This window comes from Dipteris shenzhenensis, chromosome 31 (assembly GCF_047967505.1).
Source record: "Dipteris shenzhenensis isolate YYH24624 ecotype China chromosome 31, Dip_SZ_1.0, whole genome shotgun sequence".
In the NCBI taxonomy this organism is placed as follows: Eukaryota; Viridiplantae; Streptophyta; class Polypodiopsida; order Gleicheniales; family Dipteridaceae; genus Dipteris; species Dipteris shenzhenensis.
In genome coordinates, this window is record NC_141626.1 from 1,903,363 (window position 1) to 1,924,321 (window position 20,959).

A 20,959-nucleotide genomic window follows, 5' to 3' on the forward strand; every position below is an offset into this window, starting at 1 on the left:
CTGTCCCAAAAATGACAGCAAATATCTGCAAATTTCAGACCCAAATCATAGGGCAAATGCAGATCTGACCCAAATGTGACTGTGACAGGCAATGTTCACTGCAAAAATAGCAAATTTGGCAAAAGCCCCAAATTTGTCGAGGGCAAATAGACCAAAAAGAGGGCAAATGTAGAAAAGCCCCAAATTTTGCTGAAATTTTGCAAATGTGACCCAATTTATTTGCAATCTGACTCAATGTACTGCAAAAGTGACTCAATGTCCTGCAAATGTGATTCAATGTATTGCAATCAAAAAGAAATTGCAGACCAAATCCCGAATCTCTCCTGAAGGTATTGAAAACCCCAAATTTTGCCGAAGTCCTGCAAGAGACTTCACACTTTCAACAGTTGTACTGCAGTCTCGAGGGAAGTACCAACTGTACGGACAGCTCAAGTACATTGTATGGCTGTACGGTCAGCTCGAGTACACCTGTACGGCTGTACGGTGTACGGTTGTACGGCCGTACGTTGTACGGCGATGCGCAGGTACGGTGTTGCAGATGTACGACGACGTGCAGTATGGACGTGCAGTAAGGCGACGAGCAGGTGTATGGCGACGTGCAGTACGGCGACGTGCAGGTGTACGGCGATGTGCAGTACGGACGTGCAGTACGGCGATGCAGTATGGCAATGCGCAGGTGTACGGCGATGGCGATGTACGTGTTCATGTACGGGCTGTACGGCTAAGGTACTGTATGCAGTACGGAACAGGTGAGACTGGACGCCTGGATCTACAGCACGAAAAATGGCGTCTGATGGCCACGGGTGGTGAAGGAGACCTCGAAAAACTACAGGTGCTGAAGATATGTCGACCAGCAGGGCAACAGACTCCCAAAGAGCAATGGAGGACTCAGGGGCTGAGTAGAGCTGGAAGACAAGAGCAAAACCTGCTCTGATACCACTGAAGGTCCGTTGAGAAGAGAGAGAGAGTGCAGGTACGAAGGAGACGTAGAATAGCCGTCATGTCAAAATCTTAGATAGATGGAAAATACACAAGTACATAGTACTTGTACCTAGACCTAGGACTAAGTATCCTAGGTGTCACATAGGACTAAATGTTCTATGTGGCCTAAAAGGCACTAACACTATAAGTGCCTACACTTATGCCTACAAGGCACATACCATGGCCTATAGGGCATCACTAGAACCATCAGAAGATGGCCTATAAAAAGGAGCAGACAGGAGCACCCAGAAGCCACTCCCTTGGGCCTCACACTGGGGGTAAAGGAGAGTGGAAGGTGTGCTGCAGACTGAGTTCCCTAGAGGTTGGACCTTGGCTGTCTTCTAGGGCAGCAAGGTGTTGTGATCATCATCATCTGGAGCAGCACTTCAGCCAATAGATAGGAGCAGCACTAGACCTACCTTGGGCCTATATCCAGGAGGTGAAGGAGGTACAGAGAAGCTGCAGACTAAGTTGAGAAGGGCTGCCCACCTAGGCTGAGGTTCCGGACAGCAAGGTGGAGAGGATCACTCTAGATAGAGAGTCTACATTTGCTCGAGGTGGAGCACGCGGGCTCAGAGATCTACAAGTGCTTGACATCTAGTAGGAGAACCTTTTCGTATTCTATCCTGTCCTAGTTTCTGGACTGACGGAAATATAAAGTGTTGCCTCTATATTTGTTTGTGAGCATTGTCTATTTACTGGCTTGCACATCTTTGCACATAGGTTAAGAAGTTTGTGATTCCACACCCCTCACGGACACTGTGTGAGCTCCTGGGCATTACCATCAGTCTTCCGCTGTGCGTACCCTCTGTTGGGTAATTTCTAACAGCTTGTTGTCTACACTGCAGCGACATCCCACAGGGTCTCCAGGAGGAGGCATTGGTGTGCTACACCCCCCCAGGGCCTTCACGAAACTGCTGCAAGCCATCGCAGCATCCCACAAGGTCTCTATGTGGGGCATTGCTGTTGCGACACCTTCAAGGCCTCCATGAAGCTGCTGTAACCCATTGCGCACCAGGCCACATTGACCTCGAGTCCCTTCCAGCTCAACAAGGGACTGCATCTGCCTGCAAAATACACAGAGGAAAAACTACAAAAACAAAAGTTAGTTGTGCTTTGGAACTTGCTATCTTCCAGCTCCATAGGCCCACGGGATTGTACCAGCTGCTGCAATTATACTCAAGGACCATCAAGGGAAACTGTGAGGATCTCCAGGCTGTTTGCCAATCTCTCATTTCCTCAGATGTTAGACTAGGTAATTGCAAGGATACTAGGGGGCTCTACCTGCCTCACCATGTGAAGGTATAATGACAAATGGGAGCATCCTTCAGTCCTTCAATCCAGTCTCGTAGCAAGGGCAAGAACAAAAGACTCAGAGAATGCAAGGGAAATGGAAAAAGGGGAAAAACGTGAGAAGGAGAAAGAAAAGTTGAAAAAGGATGAGAAGCAGTTGAAACAATCCAAGATTGACGACATTAACAGATGGACCAATCAAGGTGGCATGCAAGTTGATAGTATGGTCACACAAAAGGTAACTAATGTGGTTCAACTTCAGCCTCAGTCTTGACATCAACCTCTGCATCGTCACCACCTCCATCATCACTGGCAACTTCTCCACCAACCTTGGAGGGGACAGCACCTCCCTCGGAAGTGATGGTATCAGCGATATCGATCTCGACCACGACCTCATCTCCAGATGGCACCGCCGACATCACCACTATCATGAGTTACCTATAGAGGCCTTGAAACCAGCCTTAACAACGTAGAGGGTGGTAGGATCCACTTAATTACAACATACACAGTAAATTGGCAAATAATTATGCACCACAGATTAAATCACAAGGGAGCTAGAGCGCTCCTACTCTGATACAAGGACACCGATTGGCCTCCAACGTTGGCGCCCCTTGCGGTATTTATTTAATATTTACCCTCTAATTCCCTGCTCAACTCCATACAGTGAAATGGCAAGACAACCCTCTGTCCTCAGCCAACCAAAGCATGCAATAGAGACCCCAAAAGCATCCACTGTCTGTGCCACACCTGCAATTGCACAACCAAGTGCCCAACCAGCCAGACATGGATGAACAATTGCAGGACAAGCCCTCAACAGCCAAACCCTGGTGCAATCAATCAACAAAGCACCTCCAAACAGGTTGCCTCAATCTATAGCCTCTCTGACCACTGCCCAACAGCAGGAATCAACCTTTCTTCGCAAGGAAAGAAACCCAAACGCAATAACTAGCCAGCAACCAATCAGGGAACGGCAAAAGCAGGCAAAAGCAAGCCTTCTTCTACCTAGTATCCACAGAAGATAGGTCACCAAGGCTAGAAAACCCTAGATCTTGCAGAGAAAAGCCGATTCTCCTTTGGCATAGCCCCAAAAGCAGCTTAGAAGAGAACACCCACACCTGGAAAGTTACCAAAATCTCAGCAACACCGAGAAGCTCCCTAGAATCAAATCGCAAGTTCCCTGCAAAGCTTGGATAGCCTGGAAAGCAAATCGCAATCTCCAACAGCAGCCTGGACAAATTGCAATCGCCTCAAACAGCCCTGGAACAAGTCGCAGCCACTTGGAACAGCTTAGAAGACCTGAAGATCAAATCGCAACCTGAAGAAGACACCCTGGTAGAAATCACAATCTGTAACAGGCTCCTGGATTAGGTGTGATTTCTTTTGGCAGGCTCTGGATGCATTGGATTTGGCCCTGGCCGATGGCGATTTTCCCTAGCAAGCTCTCAATGCTCCTGGCAGATGGCGATTTGGCTCTGGTAGCACTTGGTAGGCTCTGGCAGCTTGCAATTGATGATCTAGCTTCTCTGGAACTGATTTTGGCCTTTTGTCCCCAAAAACATGACTCTTTGCTCTTTTTGGATTCCTGTGCTAAAATTAGCAATTTTTAATTGCACCACTCTTTTGGCCCTAGGAATTAATTGCGTAGTAACTGGGCACACATTCACAATTCCCAAGGGCTCATTTCTTAAGGCCGGACCCTCGCGTCCTAGAGGCTCAAGGCAGTCACATGCAAATTACGGGAGTCGCAAATCAAAAGTCCCATAATTTCACGTCCTCTCGTGACAAACCCCCTCTTGAAAGAAGGCAAACGTCCTCGATTGCCTGCAAACCAAACAAAAAGAAATAATAGCAATGGAAAAATCAAACGCAAGTGAAATAACCAAATCTGAAAGACAACCAACAATGCCGCCAACAGATTAACCAAGTTTGAAATGGGAGCGACCCAACATACCAACCAAACCTGAAAGGACAGCGTACCAATGCCGCCAACAGGTCAATCAACAATGAATATGTATTTGTAGAGCCATGGTAACAAATACAAAATACATTGCACATAAGATGCATCATAACTAAGTGGCTAGCACACCAATCATAGAACACCAATCATAGAGGCCCTCACGGCGAAGATATTGTCAGCAACCAGTATCTCGGGTGAAACAAATGCAACACCAAGTGTCCTCTAGATACATGAGCGGGTCTGTACAAAAGGAATGGAAGTGCTAACTCCCCCCCCTGTGCATCAGGTACTGCTACAGACACCTGTGCTCTGCTAAACGTGAATGAGTGCCACGCAAAGTGGGATCCAACTGGAAAACCTCAAGGTAAAGCTGTAACACCTGAGGAGTATCTGCTAACTCGTCCTCGTCTATCCACTTCGCATGCAATGATGAATAATTACAAAATTGCACCAAGTAGCGTCGTGCAACTTTACCTTGTACCTTCCTTTCCCTATGTGCTAGAATTTGTTCGGGTACAAGGATCTCATCCATGTCTTCCACCTCTGGCTGGATCTACGGAGGCAGATCCATAGGCACATCACCTTGAAAAGGCTTAAGGAGATTCACATGGAAAGCTTTGTGAATCTTTCAAAGGTCAGGTAACTGTAAGCCAAATGCTACATCATTAATATGCTGAGTTACCTTGAAAGGCCCATAGTACCTCATACTCAGCTTAGGGAATAGCCGAGTACGACCGCATGTACTTTTCAGCCTTGCTTTCTGAAAATGCAGCAAGACATAATCACCTTCCTTGATGACAACGTCACGCTTGTGCTTGTCTGCTTCCTTTTTCTGCTTCTCCTGTGACTTCTGCAATGCTTGTTTCACCCTCTGATAAGCTATGTAACATTCCACACTAGCTTGCTCCTGACCTCTCGCACTCACCTCGTCCTATCTCTTGCACTCTTTGCACTAGGGGTGGTCTCAAGGACGCAGTATCGAAGCTCCATAATAGCCAAAGTGAAGGATCATGAGGAACTATGCACCGAGTTCAATACAAGATAGACATCCTAGCCCTGATCTTAGCAAAGCTCTTCAATGAGGCAGTCTATCTTGGCTTTCCACATACCTGGACTCTTGACACCATTGCACCACAAGGCAGGGGATCCCATGAGCCCGGAAAACTACAAGATCATCATGATCGGACATGTCATGTCTAAGATGGATGCATCGCTACTTGATACCGAGGTCGGTCAATTTGCAGAGATGCAGGGACTCAGAGCAAAGGGACAGGCCGACGTGACCACGGGACCATGGATCACATACTTACACTCAGGTGTGTTATCGAGGAGGCTCAGGGTTTCAGAGACAAAGGTTCTATTGTTGCTTTGTGGATTTTCACAAAGCCTTTTGATATAGTACCAAGGGCCCGCTTTCTTGGACGATTACAAGAGCTGGGTTACAATCAGGAGATCATATGGGCTGTTATGGCACTCTACGAGAGGGTTTCAGGCAGAATCTAGTATACAAGAGATGGATGGAGAGAGAAGACCATGAGCAGTATCAGGGTCAAACAAGGGTGCCCTCCCTCACTTCCCCTGTTTGGCCTCTACATAGATAAGCTCGAGACATTCATGGGGACACTAGGGAGGGCAGGATATTCTCTCACTAGTTCCTTGAGTCATATCTTGTTGTATGCAGATGACGTTGTGTCATTATCCTCCTTTGTAGAGGCCTCCAAAGCCAATTACATGCATTACAATCATTCTGTGAGTTGCATGATTTGAAGGCCAATCTTGGTAAGACCAAGTTCATGATCTTCAACACACATGCATCGTGATGAGTTCCCTTTTAATGGATCACCAATTGAGATTGTTTCTTCACACGTATCTATGGGCTTTTTTATCCACGATGAAGAGACAGTGCTTCCACTCACACTTTCACGACCCCCAGACCAAGGCTCTCCTTTTCGACTCTGTGGTCCGCCCAACGGGCATGTATGGTAGCCCTTGTTAAAGACCGTATCTCAGATGCAGAGTGGGCTTTGGTAGAGCGTATGCTATCGCGGATGATATGCTGTAAGCTGTCAGTTTTCCACCAAATCATTCAGTTGAGTTTGGGTCGTCACCCCTGCAGATTGATGCGGCATTCTAGGTCATCACATATACGTACCGGGTCAAATGATACCACGACCACACTTCAAGGCGATTTGGACTACCATGGCTAGCACTATCGTCTTCTATGACCCTAGCAGCTGAAGGTGGTCAAAGATGCTGGTATGCACACACATGCAGGTGGTTTGAGAGATTGGGGCTCCACATGGATAGATTACCCCCCTTCTAGTTTAGCATTGATGCGTCATTTCTCCGACTTGAGTATCATGAGGTCAGCCAGGTCATACACGAGAACCTTCTATAGCTACACATTCAGGTCATGGTTAGTACCGAGTGAGCTTCTAGTGAAGCTTAGCTTCTACAGAGACCATTGTTTACACATTTCTGATGAGGGCTTTATTGATCCTCCACGGTATACTGAGATTCACCTCCCCAATTCATGTAGTATATCTATTGGGCAGCTTTGGGGTTTGTCGCATCGACTCCATATTGAGAGTGCGCAAGCTGAGGGGGTACCTAGGTAGAGGCGCATATGTGACTGTTGGGGTAAAGGCACATTGCCACCCCTTTATTAAAGATAGGACATCTATGACTGTCTTAAGACAGTCATAGGGTAAAACCTAATCCTAATAAAACTAATGAGTTTGTGGTGTGGCTCATCACTTCACACCCGCACATTTGAGTCTCTCTCTTTCTAACACTCTCTCCCTCTTGCTCTTCTTCCCCCTTTCCTAACTCTTCAACTGGTATCAGAGCCTTCATCTCTCCCTCTCCACTCCTGTCTACCTCTCTCTCTACCCCTTCCTCCCCCCTTGGGCCTCGTGCCCTCAGCAGCGGGTAGAGCTGGCATCGCGCGCGGGCAGCAGCAAGGGCGGAGGCGAGCGGGGCAGCGCGAGCAAGGGCGGCGGCGAGCGGGGCAGCGCGAGCAGCGCAGCTGCTCACGCAGCTAAAGCTACAGCAGCAGCTAGCTGCTACTAGCTGCGCAGGGGCAGCCAGTGCGTGCATCGCACAGCACCGGGCCGCGCATAGCCAGAGCGCGCAGCGCGCGCCCATCGACCGCCTGCAGCGACAGGTACGGCCATCCGTACCGGCCGTACGGACGCCGTACAGGAGCAGTACCGTACGGACACTGCCGTACGGACGTCGCGACGAGCAGGAGGACAGAAAATTTTTTTTGGGGATTCGTGCACTGCGCAGGTACAGGACGTACAGCAGGACTGCGCAGGTACAGGAAGTACAGCAGGACTGCGCAGGTACAGGAAGTACAGCAGGCACAGTTTTTTTTTTTTTGGAAGAAAGAGAAGGAGAAAGAGCACTCTGCTCTTCATTCAGGATCATCTTTCAGTTCTCAAAACTGTGTTTTCTTGAAAGTACAGCAAGTACCTTCATCTCCCTCGTGCTTGAGGTGAACAGAACCACAGTATGTGGTTGATTGCACAGTTATCTGTTTTCGTGAAGGAAATGCCTTGATTTTGCAGAGGACTTTTATGCTTTTACTGGGTTTGAATCTCAGTTTACGGGTGAGCAGATCATAGGGCTTTTGCCTGGCAGTTGATGCTTTGTATGCCTTGAGGTAGTGTGGTGCCAGAGAGCACACATTTGCCTCGATTTCCGTAGTGTGGAGGTGACATTTTCATGCAGGTCACATTTTTTGTGCAACACTCAGAGAACCTCAGTTGAGCCACGCTTGGCCAGGGCGCATCGAGTTTACTCGGTCCCTAACTGTCCATCGTTGACAGTGCTCAAAAGGTTCCTCATTGAGTGTTTGTACGTTGGGATCTGTGTATGTCTTTTCTACACAGGGCAGTATTTGCATTACACTGTTAGTTGATTTTGTCAGAGAGATTTGCACATTGTATGCCTTATCCCTCATTGTTGAGGTTGTTTTCACTTGGTACAAGTGTCAGATCGAGGGGCTTTTGCCCAAATTTTGCTTGAGAACACTTGGGTTACTGTCAGAGATCTTCAGATGCCTTTTATTCCCTTGGCAGAAGGGTGTTTGCTTGGGATTTATCCCATTTTCTGTTGCAGGTTTGTGACAGGCTGAAGTGTCTGATTTTTTTTTGGTGAACAAAATAGTGTATGCCAAGTGGTTTATGCATATTAAATCAGTGCAATACCTCATCTGAGGTGGGAGAAGTGATCAGTACAGCAGTGTTTTGTGCTTTGTCAGCTGATGATGCACTGTTAAGCACTTGTGGAGCAGCTGCAGCATTCTGAAATTACTGTTTTTATGTCTATTTGAGCACGGTACAGTGTGTCAGAAGGTACAGTATCTGGAGGGAATTTTCTGTTTTGCTGCAGATTTTCTGACAGTAAAAAACAGCACTATTGTGAGTGCTCCTGGCTCTTGATAGAGCAGGTTTTTTATGAGAAATCAGAATTTTATTCAGTCTTTCTTGACTTACAGGGAGTCAGGTACTTCCCTTATCTGATATGGCATCAGGGGGAAGTGAATCATCAATTCTGAACATAAAGAAATTGGAAGGGGCACACAATTATGCATTATGGGCAGAACAGTGTTTGAATGTACTTCTGTTAAAGAAGATTTCTAAGCCCATAAGGGTGAAGGGTGTCAAGCCATCTGACATGACAAATGATGACTGGGAAGAGCTTGATTTGTCCGCAAGGGCAGCTATCATGCTCACTATTTCTGATACTCTTGTGTTCAATGTTCAGGCTGAAAAGACCTCTTATGGCCTATGGCAGAGGCTAGAAGAGTTGTATGCCCAAAAGAGCTCAGCCAGTAAGGTTTATTGGTTGAAGAAGCTGGTTGATCTTCGCATGAAGGAAGGTACACCTATGACCTCACACTTGAGTGAGTTCAATGCCATCTTTACACAGCTTATTGCACAGGGATTGAACCTTGATGAGGAGTTCAAGGCTACTTTCTTGTTGTGTACCCTTCCTGAGAGTTGGGACACTTTCAAGACCACCCTGTCAAATTTGAATGTCACTCTGATGTATGCTGATGTAGAGAGCTCTCTCCTTATGGAGGAGATGAGCAGGAAGAATAATGCGAGCAGCAAGTCTTCAAATGCCTTGCAGGTACAGGATAGAGGCAGGACTCAGCAGAAGGGGAGATCTGCTAGTAAGTCCAAATCCCGCAGTCAGTCCCGTGGCGAAAAGGATATTGAATGCTTTTATTGTGGCAAGAAGGGACATGTGAAGTCTAAGTGTTTCAAGTTCATACGGGATCAGAAAGCCAAGAAGGCTGAAACAAAGGATGCAGGCAGTGGAAGCAAAGGCAAAGGCAGATGACTTGGATGCAGTGAATGTTGCAGCAGAGGATAGTGACAGTGACATACATGATGTTTTATGCTCTTCTGCTGTAAGAGCACATACTTTGGTTATTGATGGCCATGACATGCACACCTGGCTCTTGGATTCAGGTGCTTCCTTTCATGTTACTCCTCATAGGGAGTGGTTTACTTCCTACACAGGTACTTTATGCACGTCAGATTGCAGGGATTGGCAGTATACAGATAGTGTTCCCTGATGGACGCACATTTATGCTTGATGGTGTTCGCCATGTGCCGCAAATCAAGAAAAATATGATTAGCACTGGCTTATTGGATGACAGTGGTTACCACACCACATTTGGGGATTCCAAATGGGTGATTACTGATGGCCAGGTTGTAGTGGCTGAGGGTTTTAAGAGTGATACCTTGTACCCTCTTTATGTTTCCAGTGTGGGTAATCATGTTGTTGCCATAACCGAGCTGCCAAAGGTTTCATTGTGGCATAGCCGGTTGGGACACATGTCTGTTAAAGGAATGCAAGAACTGTCACGTTTGGGTTATCTGCCGTCTCTTTCTTTTTCAGATTTGCCTCCTTGTGATCATTGCATATTTGGCAAGCATTCTGTGACTCCTCATAAGAGGAGAACTCCCCAGAATAGAGCACCGCTTGATCTAGTGCACACTGATTTGTGTGAGATGCCACAGTTATCACTAGGGGGTGCAAAATATTTTATTACTTTCATTGATGATGCCACACGCAAAGTGTGGGTCTATTTCTTGAAGCATAAGGGCGATGCCTTAGATGCTTTCAAGAAGTTTGTCGCTCAGGTTGAGAATCGGACAGGTCGTAGGCTGAAATGCCTCAGATCCGACAATGGGGGTGAGTATGTGTCACATGCTTTTGTGCAGTTTTGCGAAGCTAAGGGCATCAAACAGGAACTCACAGCCCCTCATAATGCATCTCAAAATGGTGCAAGTGAGCGGATGAATCGAACTATTCAGGAGAAGGTTCGATGTATGTTGTCTTATGCTGCATTACCCCATGGCTTTTGGGCAGAAGCCGTGCAAACAGCAGTTCACATTATTAACAGGTCGCCAAACAAGGCTTTGGAGTTGAAAGTGCCAGAGGAGGTGTGGTCTGGCAAGCCACCTTCATATAAGCACTTACGTGTATTTGGCTGCGAGTGCTTTGCTCATGTACGCAAAGAACTGCGCACCAAACTGGATCCAAAGTCTATCAGATGCATCTTTATGGGTTATGGTGACGAAGGTGAAATGGGGTACAGGTTATGGGATCCCGTTAAACGGAAGATTATACGCAGCAATGATGTCATCTTTAAAGAGGATAGTGTACACAAGGAACCCGTGCAACCTGTGGAATACAGGAGGGTTATTTATGATGATGTTGGACAGCAAAGAATGCCCATTTATATGCAGCAGCAGGCTGCTGCAGATAACCCTGTTCAAGAGGGTATACAGGCTGAAAATCAGCCAGATAATTTTGCCAATGATGCACCACTGGATATGCCAGTAGATGGGGCTGTAGAACAGCCAGATATGGTGGTACAGCCACCCGTCATGCATGACGAACAGGCTGGACAGCAGCCTAATCCGGAACATTTTGTTAGGAGGAGCACCCGTGTACAACGGCCTCCTGCCAGGTTTGTTCCAGGAGCCAATAATGTGGCTGATTTTATCATGCTGACAGATTGTGGTGAGCCTTCCAGCTTCAAGGAAGCTATGGGAAGAACAGAGAAAAAGAAGTGGGAGAAAGCCATGCAGTCAGAAATGGACTCCCTACTTCAAAATGATACATGGGACTTGGTGCAGCTACCTGCAGGCAGAAAGGTTTTGCCATGCAAGTGGGTTTACAAAGTCAAAGTGGATTCAAATGCTTTACCGAGGTATAAGGCCAGATTGGTTGCTAAGGGATTTAAGCAGGAGAAGGGCATTGACTTTGATGAGATCTTTTCCCCTGTAGTAAAGATGACTACTTTGAGAGCAGTGTTAGCTCTTGTTGCTCATGACGACATGGATTTATGTCAGATGGATGTGAAGACAGCTTTTCTTCACGGAGATCTCCATGATGAGATCTATATGAGTCAGCCAGAGGGATATGCTGTTAAAGCGAAAGAGCAGCTTGTGTGTAAGCTCAAGAGGAGCTTGTATGGACTCAAGCAGGCGCCAAGAGAATGGTACAAGAAGTTTGATGCCTTCATGCAGTCCCAAGGGTATCATAGGTGTGAGACCGATCATTGCTTGTACACCAAACGGGCAAAGGATGGCAGTTTGATGCTACTCATTCTATATGTGGATGACATGCTTATTGCCAGTAAATCTCAGCATGAGATTAGTGCTTTGAAGAAACAACTGCATAAGTCTTTTGACATGAAAGACTTGGGTGATGCAAATCATATTCTTGGCATGCGGATTACTCGTGACAGGTCCAAGGGACTTTTGTTTCTGTCACAGAAGGAGTACATTGACAAAGTACTGCAACGGTTTAAAATGGAGGGGGGGAAGTCTATTAGTACCCCGTTGCCTCCACATTTAAAACTCAGCAGTAAGGACAGCCCCAGATCAGATGATGATAAGGCTGAAATGGCCAAGGTTTCGTATGCATCTGCAGTTGGTTCTTTGATGTATGCCATGGTTGCCACTGTCCGGATATTGCTTTTGCGGTGGGAGTCATCAGCAGGTATATGGCAAATCTAGGCAAGAGGCACTGGGAAGCAGTGAAAGGTGTCTTGAGGTATCTCAAGGGTACCAAAGACTTGTGCATATGCTATGGTAGGCAAGATGCATTGGTGCATGGTTTTACAGATTCAGACTATGCAGGGAATGCAGATAACCGGAAGTCTACTACCGGTTATATTTTCACATTTGCAGGAGGTGCTATATCATGGGTGTCTCGGTTGCAGAAATGCATTGCACTGTCAACCACTGAAGCTGAATATGTTGCAGCCACTGAGGCTTGCAAGGAAGCAATATGGCTTACTCGGCTGGTGGGAGATTTGGGCATTACAGGAGATATGCCAGTTTTGCATTGTGATAGTCAGAGTGCTATCATGTTGGCAAAGAATCCGGTCTTTCATCAAAAGACCAAGCACATTGATGTGAAATATCATTTCATCAGGGAGGTACTGGAAGACAAGCGACTCGAGCTTGTGAAAGTGCACACTGATGATAATCCTGCAGATTTGCTCACTAAGAGCTTGCCTACAGAGCGGTTTGCACATTGCCGCCACATCATGGGATTAGGATAAGACCATTCTTATTTTATGGTCTTGTATACAGTAACTGTATATTGCTGTAATTTTTATTCTTTTCTCCCCTTTAGGCACATTGGCCTTTAGGTGGGAGGTTGTTGGGGTAAAGGCACATTGCCACCCCTTTATTAAAGATAGGACATCTATGACTGTCTTAAGACAATCATAGGGTAAAACCTAATCCTAATAAAACTAATGAGTTTGTGGTGTGGCTCATCACTTCACACCCGCACATTTGAGTCTCTCTTTCTAACACTCTCTCCCTCTTGCTCTTCTTCCCCCTTTCCTAACTCTTCAGTGACTTGTGTACTTCTACAAGAGATTGAGTCAGAGGATCATTAATCTTCAAGTGCCCGGTGTACTACGAGATCCGAGTCCACCACTATTGTCTCTTTAGAGATAGCTTTGGACTGATTTCCCGCTTCCTTTCTTATCCAGATTAGAGATGCCTGGCTGCCTTCATCCATGCGACAGTTAAGCACCCAGAGCACTTAACTCAAATCAGAGCGACAGGATGGCTCATCTTAGAGCATGATTACAGAGTTCTTCAAGTCAGACACACAGATCACCTCTCCATAAGGTCGGCGGGGTAGAGATCTAGAGCCAGTGACACGACATACCCAACAGAGAGCAGAGACACATATTATGCTTGGAGACATCCCTTCTATGTTCAGGACCTGGGCACAACTGACAACGGTACCCGTGGCTCTTGTCAGACGTAGAGCCTCCACCAGGAGGCCACGCTGGACATCATCCATAGATGGCCACCAAAGTTGTATTTTTAACCTTATATCACCACATCCTCACCAGCTACTAGGTCCACCATGACCTCCCTTCTAGGGGGCCTCCAGTATCTGTTGTATCGAACCAGACTTGGCATTGGATTTGATGTGATATGAATCATGATGATGATGATGAGGATGAGGATGTTGATGTTATAACTAGTAGTACTGATGATTTTATGACTATGTAGCATTTAACATTTAGTAGGGGTTGGGTGATGATCCACATTTTAGTAGCTCCACTCTTTCAGTTTGTTGTATCAGGTTTCTCATAGCCTTATAGACCCATCGGTCTTCCAAAGACTTTAATAAACTCTCTCTCTCTCTCTCTCTCTCTCTCCGTGCATTTGCTCTGCCCGCTCCGTCGTCGGCTCCGTCTGCTCTGCTTGTCCGTCTCTCCGTTTGCTCTGCCCGCCGCTCCTGTCCGTCATTCTCATCGCCTGCTCGCGTGTCCTTTTGCCTTAGCTCTAGCTAGCTAGCAACGTAGCTAGCTGTGCCGCTAGCAACCAGTCAACGTCGCCAACAGTAGAACCGCCACCAGCAGTGCCGCCGTCAACAAGAGCTCGTTTACTTCACATCTTTGACAATCCCTCGATAACTTGTTCTCCGTTCCCTCCCTACTCATCTCGCAACTAGCTCCTAGGTTCTCTAACCTCGAGTTGGACTAAACCCCCAGCCCAACTCGGGGGTTAGGTTCAGCTAGGGGGTTCTATAGAAATAGCCAACATGGAATGGCCTACCCTCTCCTCCAAATATTCCTCAACTCAATCAGCCTCAACTATTAGGATTGGGTACTGTACAGTTGCAACCATGACACCCTCTCCGTATGGACGCAATTACCAACAAGAAGGGTCCAAACAACCCATCATTGGCCCATCATTGGGCAACATGAACATATTTATTATTTGCAGCAAGCAGTAAGAGAGTTAAGGCTTGAGCTGGCAGAAGTAAAAACCCGACTTCAAGTTCTAGAGGGACTTGGCAAGCAGGCAATGATTGCTGAGGTTGTGAACTCATGTAAGAATTCTCCTCCTACTCCTCAACTAGTCTCTACAGTCAAAGATATGGTTCATATTGAAGTACAATCAATCAAGAAAGAAGCACATAGCCATTGTATGTCTCCATGTAGTCTCCTCCTCTTTAAGCCTTGCTGTCCTCTTTTGCCTAATTGGTTTCCCTATATCCAGTGCATCTCTGGCTATGTTGTCATGCCTTCTAGAGTGGCAGTGGCTAATTAGGTGCTTCTGGCCACAATTTGGTTTGTTTGTTCATGTTGGTTTGTTTGTTCATAGTGACCATATCAACTTGGCATATCTAAAGATCTAGATGTAGGCACTATATGGCAAATCCACCCATTTCATACCTTGGCCTGCATATGGATGGACACGATATATACCTTGATGGCCATCTGGCTTAGTATGTAGGGATCTTCCATGGCTGTTATTGCTAGGAGGACTATTTTCCTTGGGGAATGGGGAGACTATCATTTCTACTCTGAGGTCCCTACAAGTTTGAGGTGGCACTTTAAGCCTCAATTTTAGCTCTGTCGTTTGAGTAGGACTGAGTAGGATTTAACCCTTCTTTGCAAAAAAGTAGGACATTACCCTCTCATGCTTTTTGATGTAGTGGTATATTTTGATGCCTTAAACACTGTGCTTTTCTCTTTGGGGTTTTCTCATACTTGATAGAAGTGTTTTTCATGAAAATAAAAGGGTACTTATTGATAATTGAGAGATGCAAGGCTTAAAGTGGTGCTATGACTGACATCTATTTTTGGGAGTGTTAAAATCCCAACAGCTAGGGCCCTTACATGTGGCTTGGTCCATGAAGGTGATAAATGGCTCTCACTAAGGGCTCTAAGTAAGCTCTCAACAATGGTACTAGCTGTGTTGCTGCCCTGCGGATTGACACACATGGGATTGACTAAGCAAATTGGGTAGGCTATGTGACAGCGGTGCCTTGAGCACTTTTCTCTTTGGGGTTTTCTCATACTTGATAGAAGTGTTTTTCATGAAAATAAAAGGGTACTTATTGATAATTGAGAGATACAAGGCTTAAAGTGGTGCTATGACTGACATCTATTTTTGGGAGTGTTGAAATCCCAACAGCTAGGGCCCTTACATGTGGCTTGGCCCATGAAGGTGATACATGGCTCTCACTAAGGGCTCTAAGTAAGATCTCAACAATGGTACTAGCTGTGTTGCTGCCCTGCGGATCGACACACGTGGGATTGACTAAGCAAATTGGGTAGGCTATGTGACAACGGTGCTCTCTTGGGAAGTGGCAATTTGTATTGGTTATTGCGCTTGGGATGGTGTGACACTTGGCATGATTTGTAGTTGAACCTTCGTGGGGTATATGACTCATGGGCTATAATTGCACGGGTAGGCAAACATATAGAATTGACGGATGGTGCTATCTTGGGAGGTGACAGTCTGTGACGGTTATTGCGCTTGGGATGGTGTGGCACTTGCAATGATTTGCAGTTGAACCTTCGTGGGGTATCTGACTCATGGGCTATAATTGCGCGGGTAGGCAAACATATTGAATTGACGGATGGTGTGGGATAGATTTTGGACTTGTCGACATGGCCTAGCCTTGTGTGGATGGTCAAAATTGCGTATTTCATGGAGGCATGGACCTCTATGCTTATTAGTGTGTGCATAGGGATCTATGGGTCCATGGAAATATGGCTAATCAAAGAGGATTAAGACTTGGGCTTGGGCGTTGATGACACATGTACATAAGACTTAATTGAACTTGAATTAGTCCTAGATGCAAATGAGTAATTAGTGCTGCTCGAGATATAAGACCTAAAGTAGTGCTATGGGCTCAGATTCATTGGATCTAGTTTCAGGAGTGTGAGTCTCGAGTGGCGGGGCGGCTAGGGGCCTAGGAGACCTTCCCACGTGGCTTGGCCGAACATGCCTCTAACTAAGGGTTCAACATCTAATTGTGTTTTTATGCTTGATTTATACTCTTCCAAAATACCCTTTTAATTCAAAAGATCACATTAATAATTCTTGTCAACTACCCTCAGAGGTCCCTTGCCCATTGTAATCTTGATAATCCAACAATGGAATCCACAAAGATTCTTTTCTTCTTTCTAGAAGAGCATTGCATTGACTTTCTTGTGTAATCCCCATCTTATATGACCGATTGTTTCCTTTGATCAATACTCGAACAATTTCTACAAAAAAATCAGAACATGTTTCTTATTAGACTAACGTTTAGGACATCATCTAGAAAGATTACAATCCAACCGCTGTGATAGGATGTGAATATATCACTCACAAATGCGGCAAGATAGGGATGTTGCTTGAAGCAAGGTGGAGCATATCAAGTATGGGAGGCTTTGTTGGACATATCCTCTGATACAAGCATCACTGATGATAAATTTCCTGTAGAAAGAATCTGACCCCTTCTAGAACATCATTCCTCTATTGTCTGTCTATAATGGAATAGGCCCCTCCATCAATAGAAATGATGATTTCCAAGCAAACTAGTAGACCAAGTCCTATGTTTCCTGGAGTATTCAGGCAACTAGGTTGTGGTAGGCAGCCTTTCCATCATGCCCCAACTCCAAATTGAACCTGAATCCTCACTATTATCCAATTGGAGTTTCAGTGAGCTTTGTCTAACAATTACTCAAACAACTGATGGCAAGAAACAAAACATGCAATTATCTCCCTCCTTATATAATAGATTTGCGGGAAGAATGAATACAAAAGTATGCTCTTGGGTCAATTTTGGAAGCAGTGTTTTAGTCCTTTAGATCAATCTAAAATTAAGGGCCTACAATTGTACATGTGGCTTAAGGAGAGCTCACAAAAGTTTTGCTTTTCTAAAAAACATGTTTCAAACCCTTGGATCTTCATAAAGATCAACGCCTATAATCATGACACATGGCTTAACGAGGGCTTAGAAAAGGAAAACTTCCTTCTAGGTTGCCTACCGTAACTAGTAGACTGTTCCCTCAAATATTCAGATAATCATACTTTCAACTCTTCCTAGGATGGGAGGTTTAAACACTGAGGTCACTCTAGTTGGTGCTTATATCATAAGGTCAACACCCTTTATTGGCGGTAATTCAAGACAGTAATTTGAAAAAACAGTGAAACAGTAATATATTCTGCTCAAGACGGCACCCTATCAAAGTATGATTCACAGCAGAGGTGGGAGAGTAATCTCCATCCCAAAAACCTCCACGGAAAACCCAAAAAAACCGAGGCAGTGAGAAACTCTCAATCCGCAACACGCAAAACCCAACCAAAAAACACGAAAATCTGCTTTGATAGAAAGTTGAGGAGTATGAAGCCTTGTCTCAAACCCTGCGAAGAAGGGGACCTGGCTGTCCCCCCAGCAAGACCAGTTCTTCCTCCACGGGCGCATGCGCTAGAGCGGAACCTGGGGGAAAATTTTGGGTGCTCGAACCATCAAATGGGAGGAAGAAGAGAGAGGCACCAATAAATAACAGACGAAGGAGCAAGGAGTCATTGCTGCAGGCATGAACTAAACCAGGAGTGAAGCGCTCTCCAAGAACCTTATAATGCGATGATGGGAGCAGCAATGTCCTCCAATGTCAGCAGCCTAGGGGGGCCTTTTTCTTGGTATCTGTGAATAACTTCTAACTAAGAATGGACTCGTGCTCTTGGATAGTGTCTGCAGATGTGCTTAAATGCTGCGCTTTCTTTTCTGGTTGAGTTGGATAGCGTGATCTTTTTAATTGCCTTTGTGGACGTTGGGGAATCAGTAGATAGTGATAACTGCTAGAAATAACCTTTCAATGACTTACTACTATAATAATTTTTCTTGCATCAAGGGTTGGTTGGCACTAACATCTTTATTCCTTAATGGCCTTGTTGGTATGTTGTTAGAGTCTATAAAGTTTAGGAAGTTTTGTTGAGATTGCTGCTAACATTTGTCTTCCTGATAAGCCTTTGTATGTTGCTCAAGTCTATACAGCTTTGGGTTTTCCTGGTTGATATGGATGGAATAAGTTGTAATCTTAACACCAATCTAGTTCAGAGAGATGATGAACGACTTTGTTGTTTTTTGTACAGGCCTTGAGTGGTCTCCTCGTATGGATGTTGTAGAATCCAGCTCTGCCTATGTTGTCACTGTTGAGTTACCTGGGGTCAATGCAGAAGGCATCCGTGTAGAGGTAAACAATAATAGGTATGCATGTGCTTTCTAAGTTACGAATGTAGTTTTGCATCTTTGTAGGAAGCGGTACATAAGCGTAAGGGGTCCTGTTTATGTTTTAAATAAGTAAGAGAGAGAGAGAGAGAGAGAGAGAGAGAGAGAGAGAGAGAGAGAGAGATTTTTTATTCCTGTTTTTTGAGGTTTTGGTTTCTTGATTTGCTTGTTTATTTTTGCTTAATCACCTTCTTCCTTCTTTATTTCTTGTTTTCTTTCTAATTTTTTAAAAAAATTTATTGACGTATTGTAGTAAGCACTGGGTTTGCCTAAGAGACTCCACTGGTCTTTAGAAACACAGTATAGCTGCTTCTGCTTGGGCACTGATGATGACATAAGTGTTGCTTTTCTTACAAAGTATGTCTTCCTTTTGTTTTTCAAAGAAGTTTTTGTTACCTCTTTTTTCTTCTCTTTCGTATTCTTTTTTATTTTCTGTGTAGATTTTTGGACTTTCGAACAACAAAAAATCTAAATTTGTATGATTGGACATATTCTAGTCTTACAAAGGTATATAAAAATAATAGGTACGACGGCTACCTTGTTGCTGTGTCTATTTTCTTTATACCTAATACTATTTTTTGCTGGTTGATTCTGTTTGTCTCTAGCCTCTCTTTTCTTGTTGTTGTTACTTGAGCCTTGCTCTTTAGTTTCTGTCTTTTGTATTCAATAATCTGATCTTATGCCTCTTTAAGTGATAGAGCATGCTGCTTTTCATCCATTTATGATTAACAAAGAGGACAAACCTTTAGGGACATTATCTCCACATTCTTTTGGGATTTTATGGCATGAACAAGGCTGATAGCAAACATTCCATGCCATGGGTGGTGGTTTATAGGCTTTTGATAAAACTCTCGTACGTCAAGCCCACACATTTGATGCTTAGCTTTTCATCAGCAAAAGATGGTCATTTTTTCATGTGTCATTTGGATGTCTGGTTCCTTTTCTTTTCTGTGCATATGCAGTGTTTTGCACTTTGCTAATTCAGTATCTTTTGCAGGTTAATAATTGCTGGAACACGCTTAAGCGAATGGTGTGTAAACCTCAACGGAAACAATAAAGGTGCTGTTTACCTCAGGAGAGAACTATCACAAGGGCCATATAGGGTTGTATGGCATATTCCAGATGATAGCAATGTGAATGCTATAACTGCAGAATTTATGTATGCGGCTAAACCACTTTCATCCATGATGTTGCATTCTACTTTATTTCTGCATGTATTGAGTTATTCTCAATCTTATTTTTATTGTCACTAAAAACTAAAGGCTACTTGCAAAGATGCAGCTTGGGATTTAAGCATGAATTTGTCGTGAAATTATATGATAGTACTGAATATCTTGAACTTGATCACATTTTAAAAAAACAGTGATTTTGATATGACAGTGATGGACTCCTGCAAATTCTTGTACCCAAGATGGTTGCATAAGCGGCGGCTGCTGATCTCTGGGGCAACTTTGTTGTTTGCACAAATCTACAAGTAAACTGCCAGTAGTGGTAAGGAAGGGGGTTTTGTACACATGGAATATTAATATGCCCTATGCCAATCCTTGCAATACTATACTGTGCGAGAACCCCATTACATGAGAATGGAGTTTGCAATTATGGTAGCATTATACTAATTTATACATAGGAGTTCCAAAAGAGCACTTCTTGATTTTCTGAAGCAGTGTCTGCTGGTTGTTTGTGAAACTTCTGTTGAGATGGTAGCCACAGCAACTATGATTTTTACTGTTTTGGCCATGAGCTTCAGACTTTGTATAGTGGATTCTATGTGGTAGTAATTGCCTTGTGACGTGTTTTAGGTGTCTGTCATGGAATGTATATGAATATACACCACCTCCTTGGATGTGAAATATAAGGTGTCATGTGAGATGGATTTGGAGTATTTTCATAGATTTCTGCATTTTTTGTTTTTTCTCCAACTATTCTCTAGATAGACTATGTTATATTGTTGTCTGGATTCTCATTTGGAAATGTAATGATTATTAAAGGTCTATATTTGATTCCATTCAAAGTCCTTTCGCTACAAACATGCAAATACATTATTTCTGCATGAAGGGCTTCCCGTCCCGGCACACGTTTGTCTCAAAGACAAGAAACCCACATTGATGTCTCTACCCAAGTATTTTGCTGGGCTAATCCATT

At 44.7% G+C, this 20,959-nt stretch overlaps 1 protein-coding gene across 7 annotated transcripts in view; it reads left to right on the forward strand.

Annotated features, from left to right (window-relative positions):
- LOC147880896 (uncharacterized) overlaps positions 1-20,725 on the forward strand; it is a 68,544-nt gene extending 47,819 nt beyond the window's left edge. For 2 of the 7 annotated variants that reach the window (XM_087370272.1, XM_087370276.1), the window contains exons 5-7: positions 18,681-18,796; positions 19,815-19,976; positions 20,181-20,725. In XM_087370272.1, the coding sequence (XP_087226398.1) occupies positions 18,681-18,796; positions 19,815-19,976; positions 20,181-20,295 (393 nt within the window). In that variant the 3' untranslated portion in view covers positions 20,296-20,725. The remainder of the gene's footprint in view (positions 1-18,680; positions 18,797-19,814; positions 19,977-20,180) is intronic. The other 5 variants (XM_087370274.1, XM_087370273.1, XR_015540497.1 and 2 more) reach the window with 4 other exon arrangements.
- The last annotated feature ends 234 nt before the right edge of the window (positions 20,726-20,959 follow it).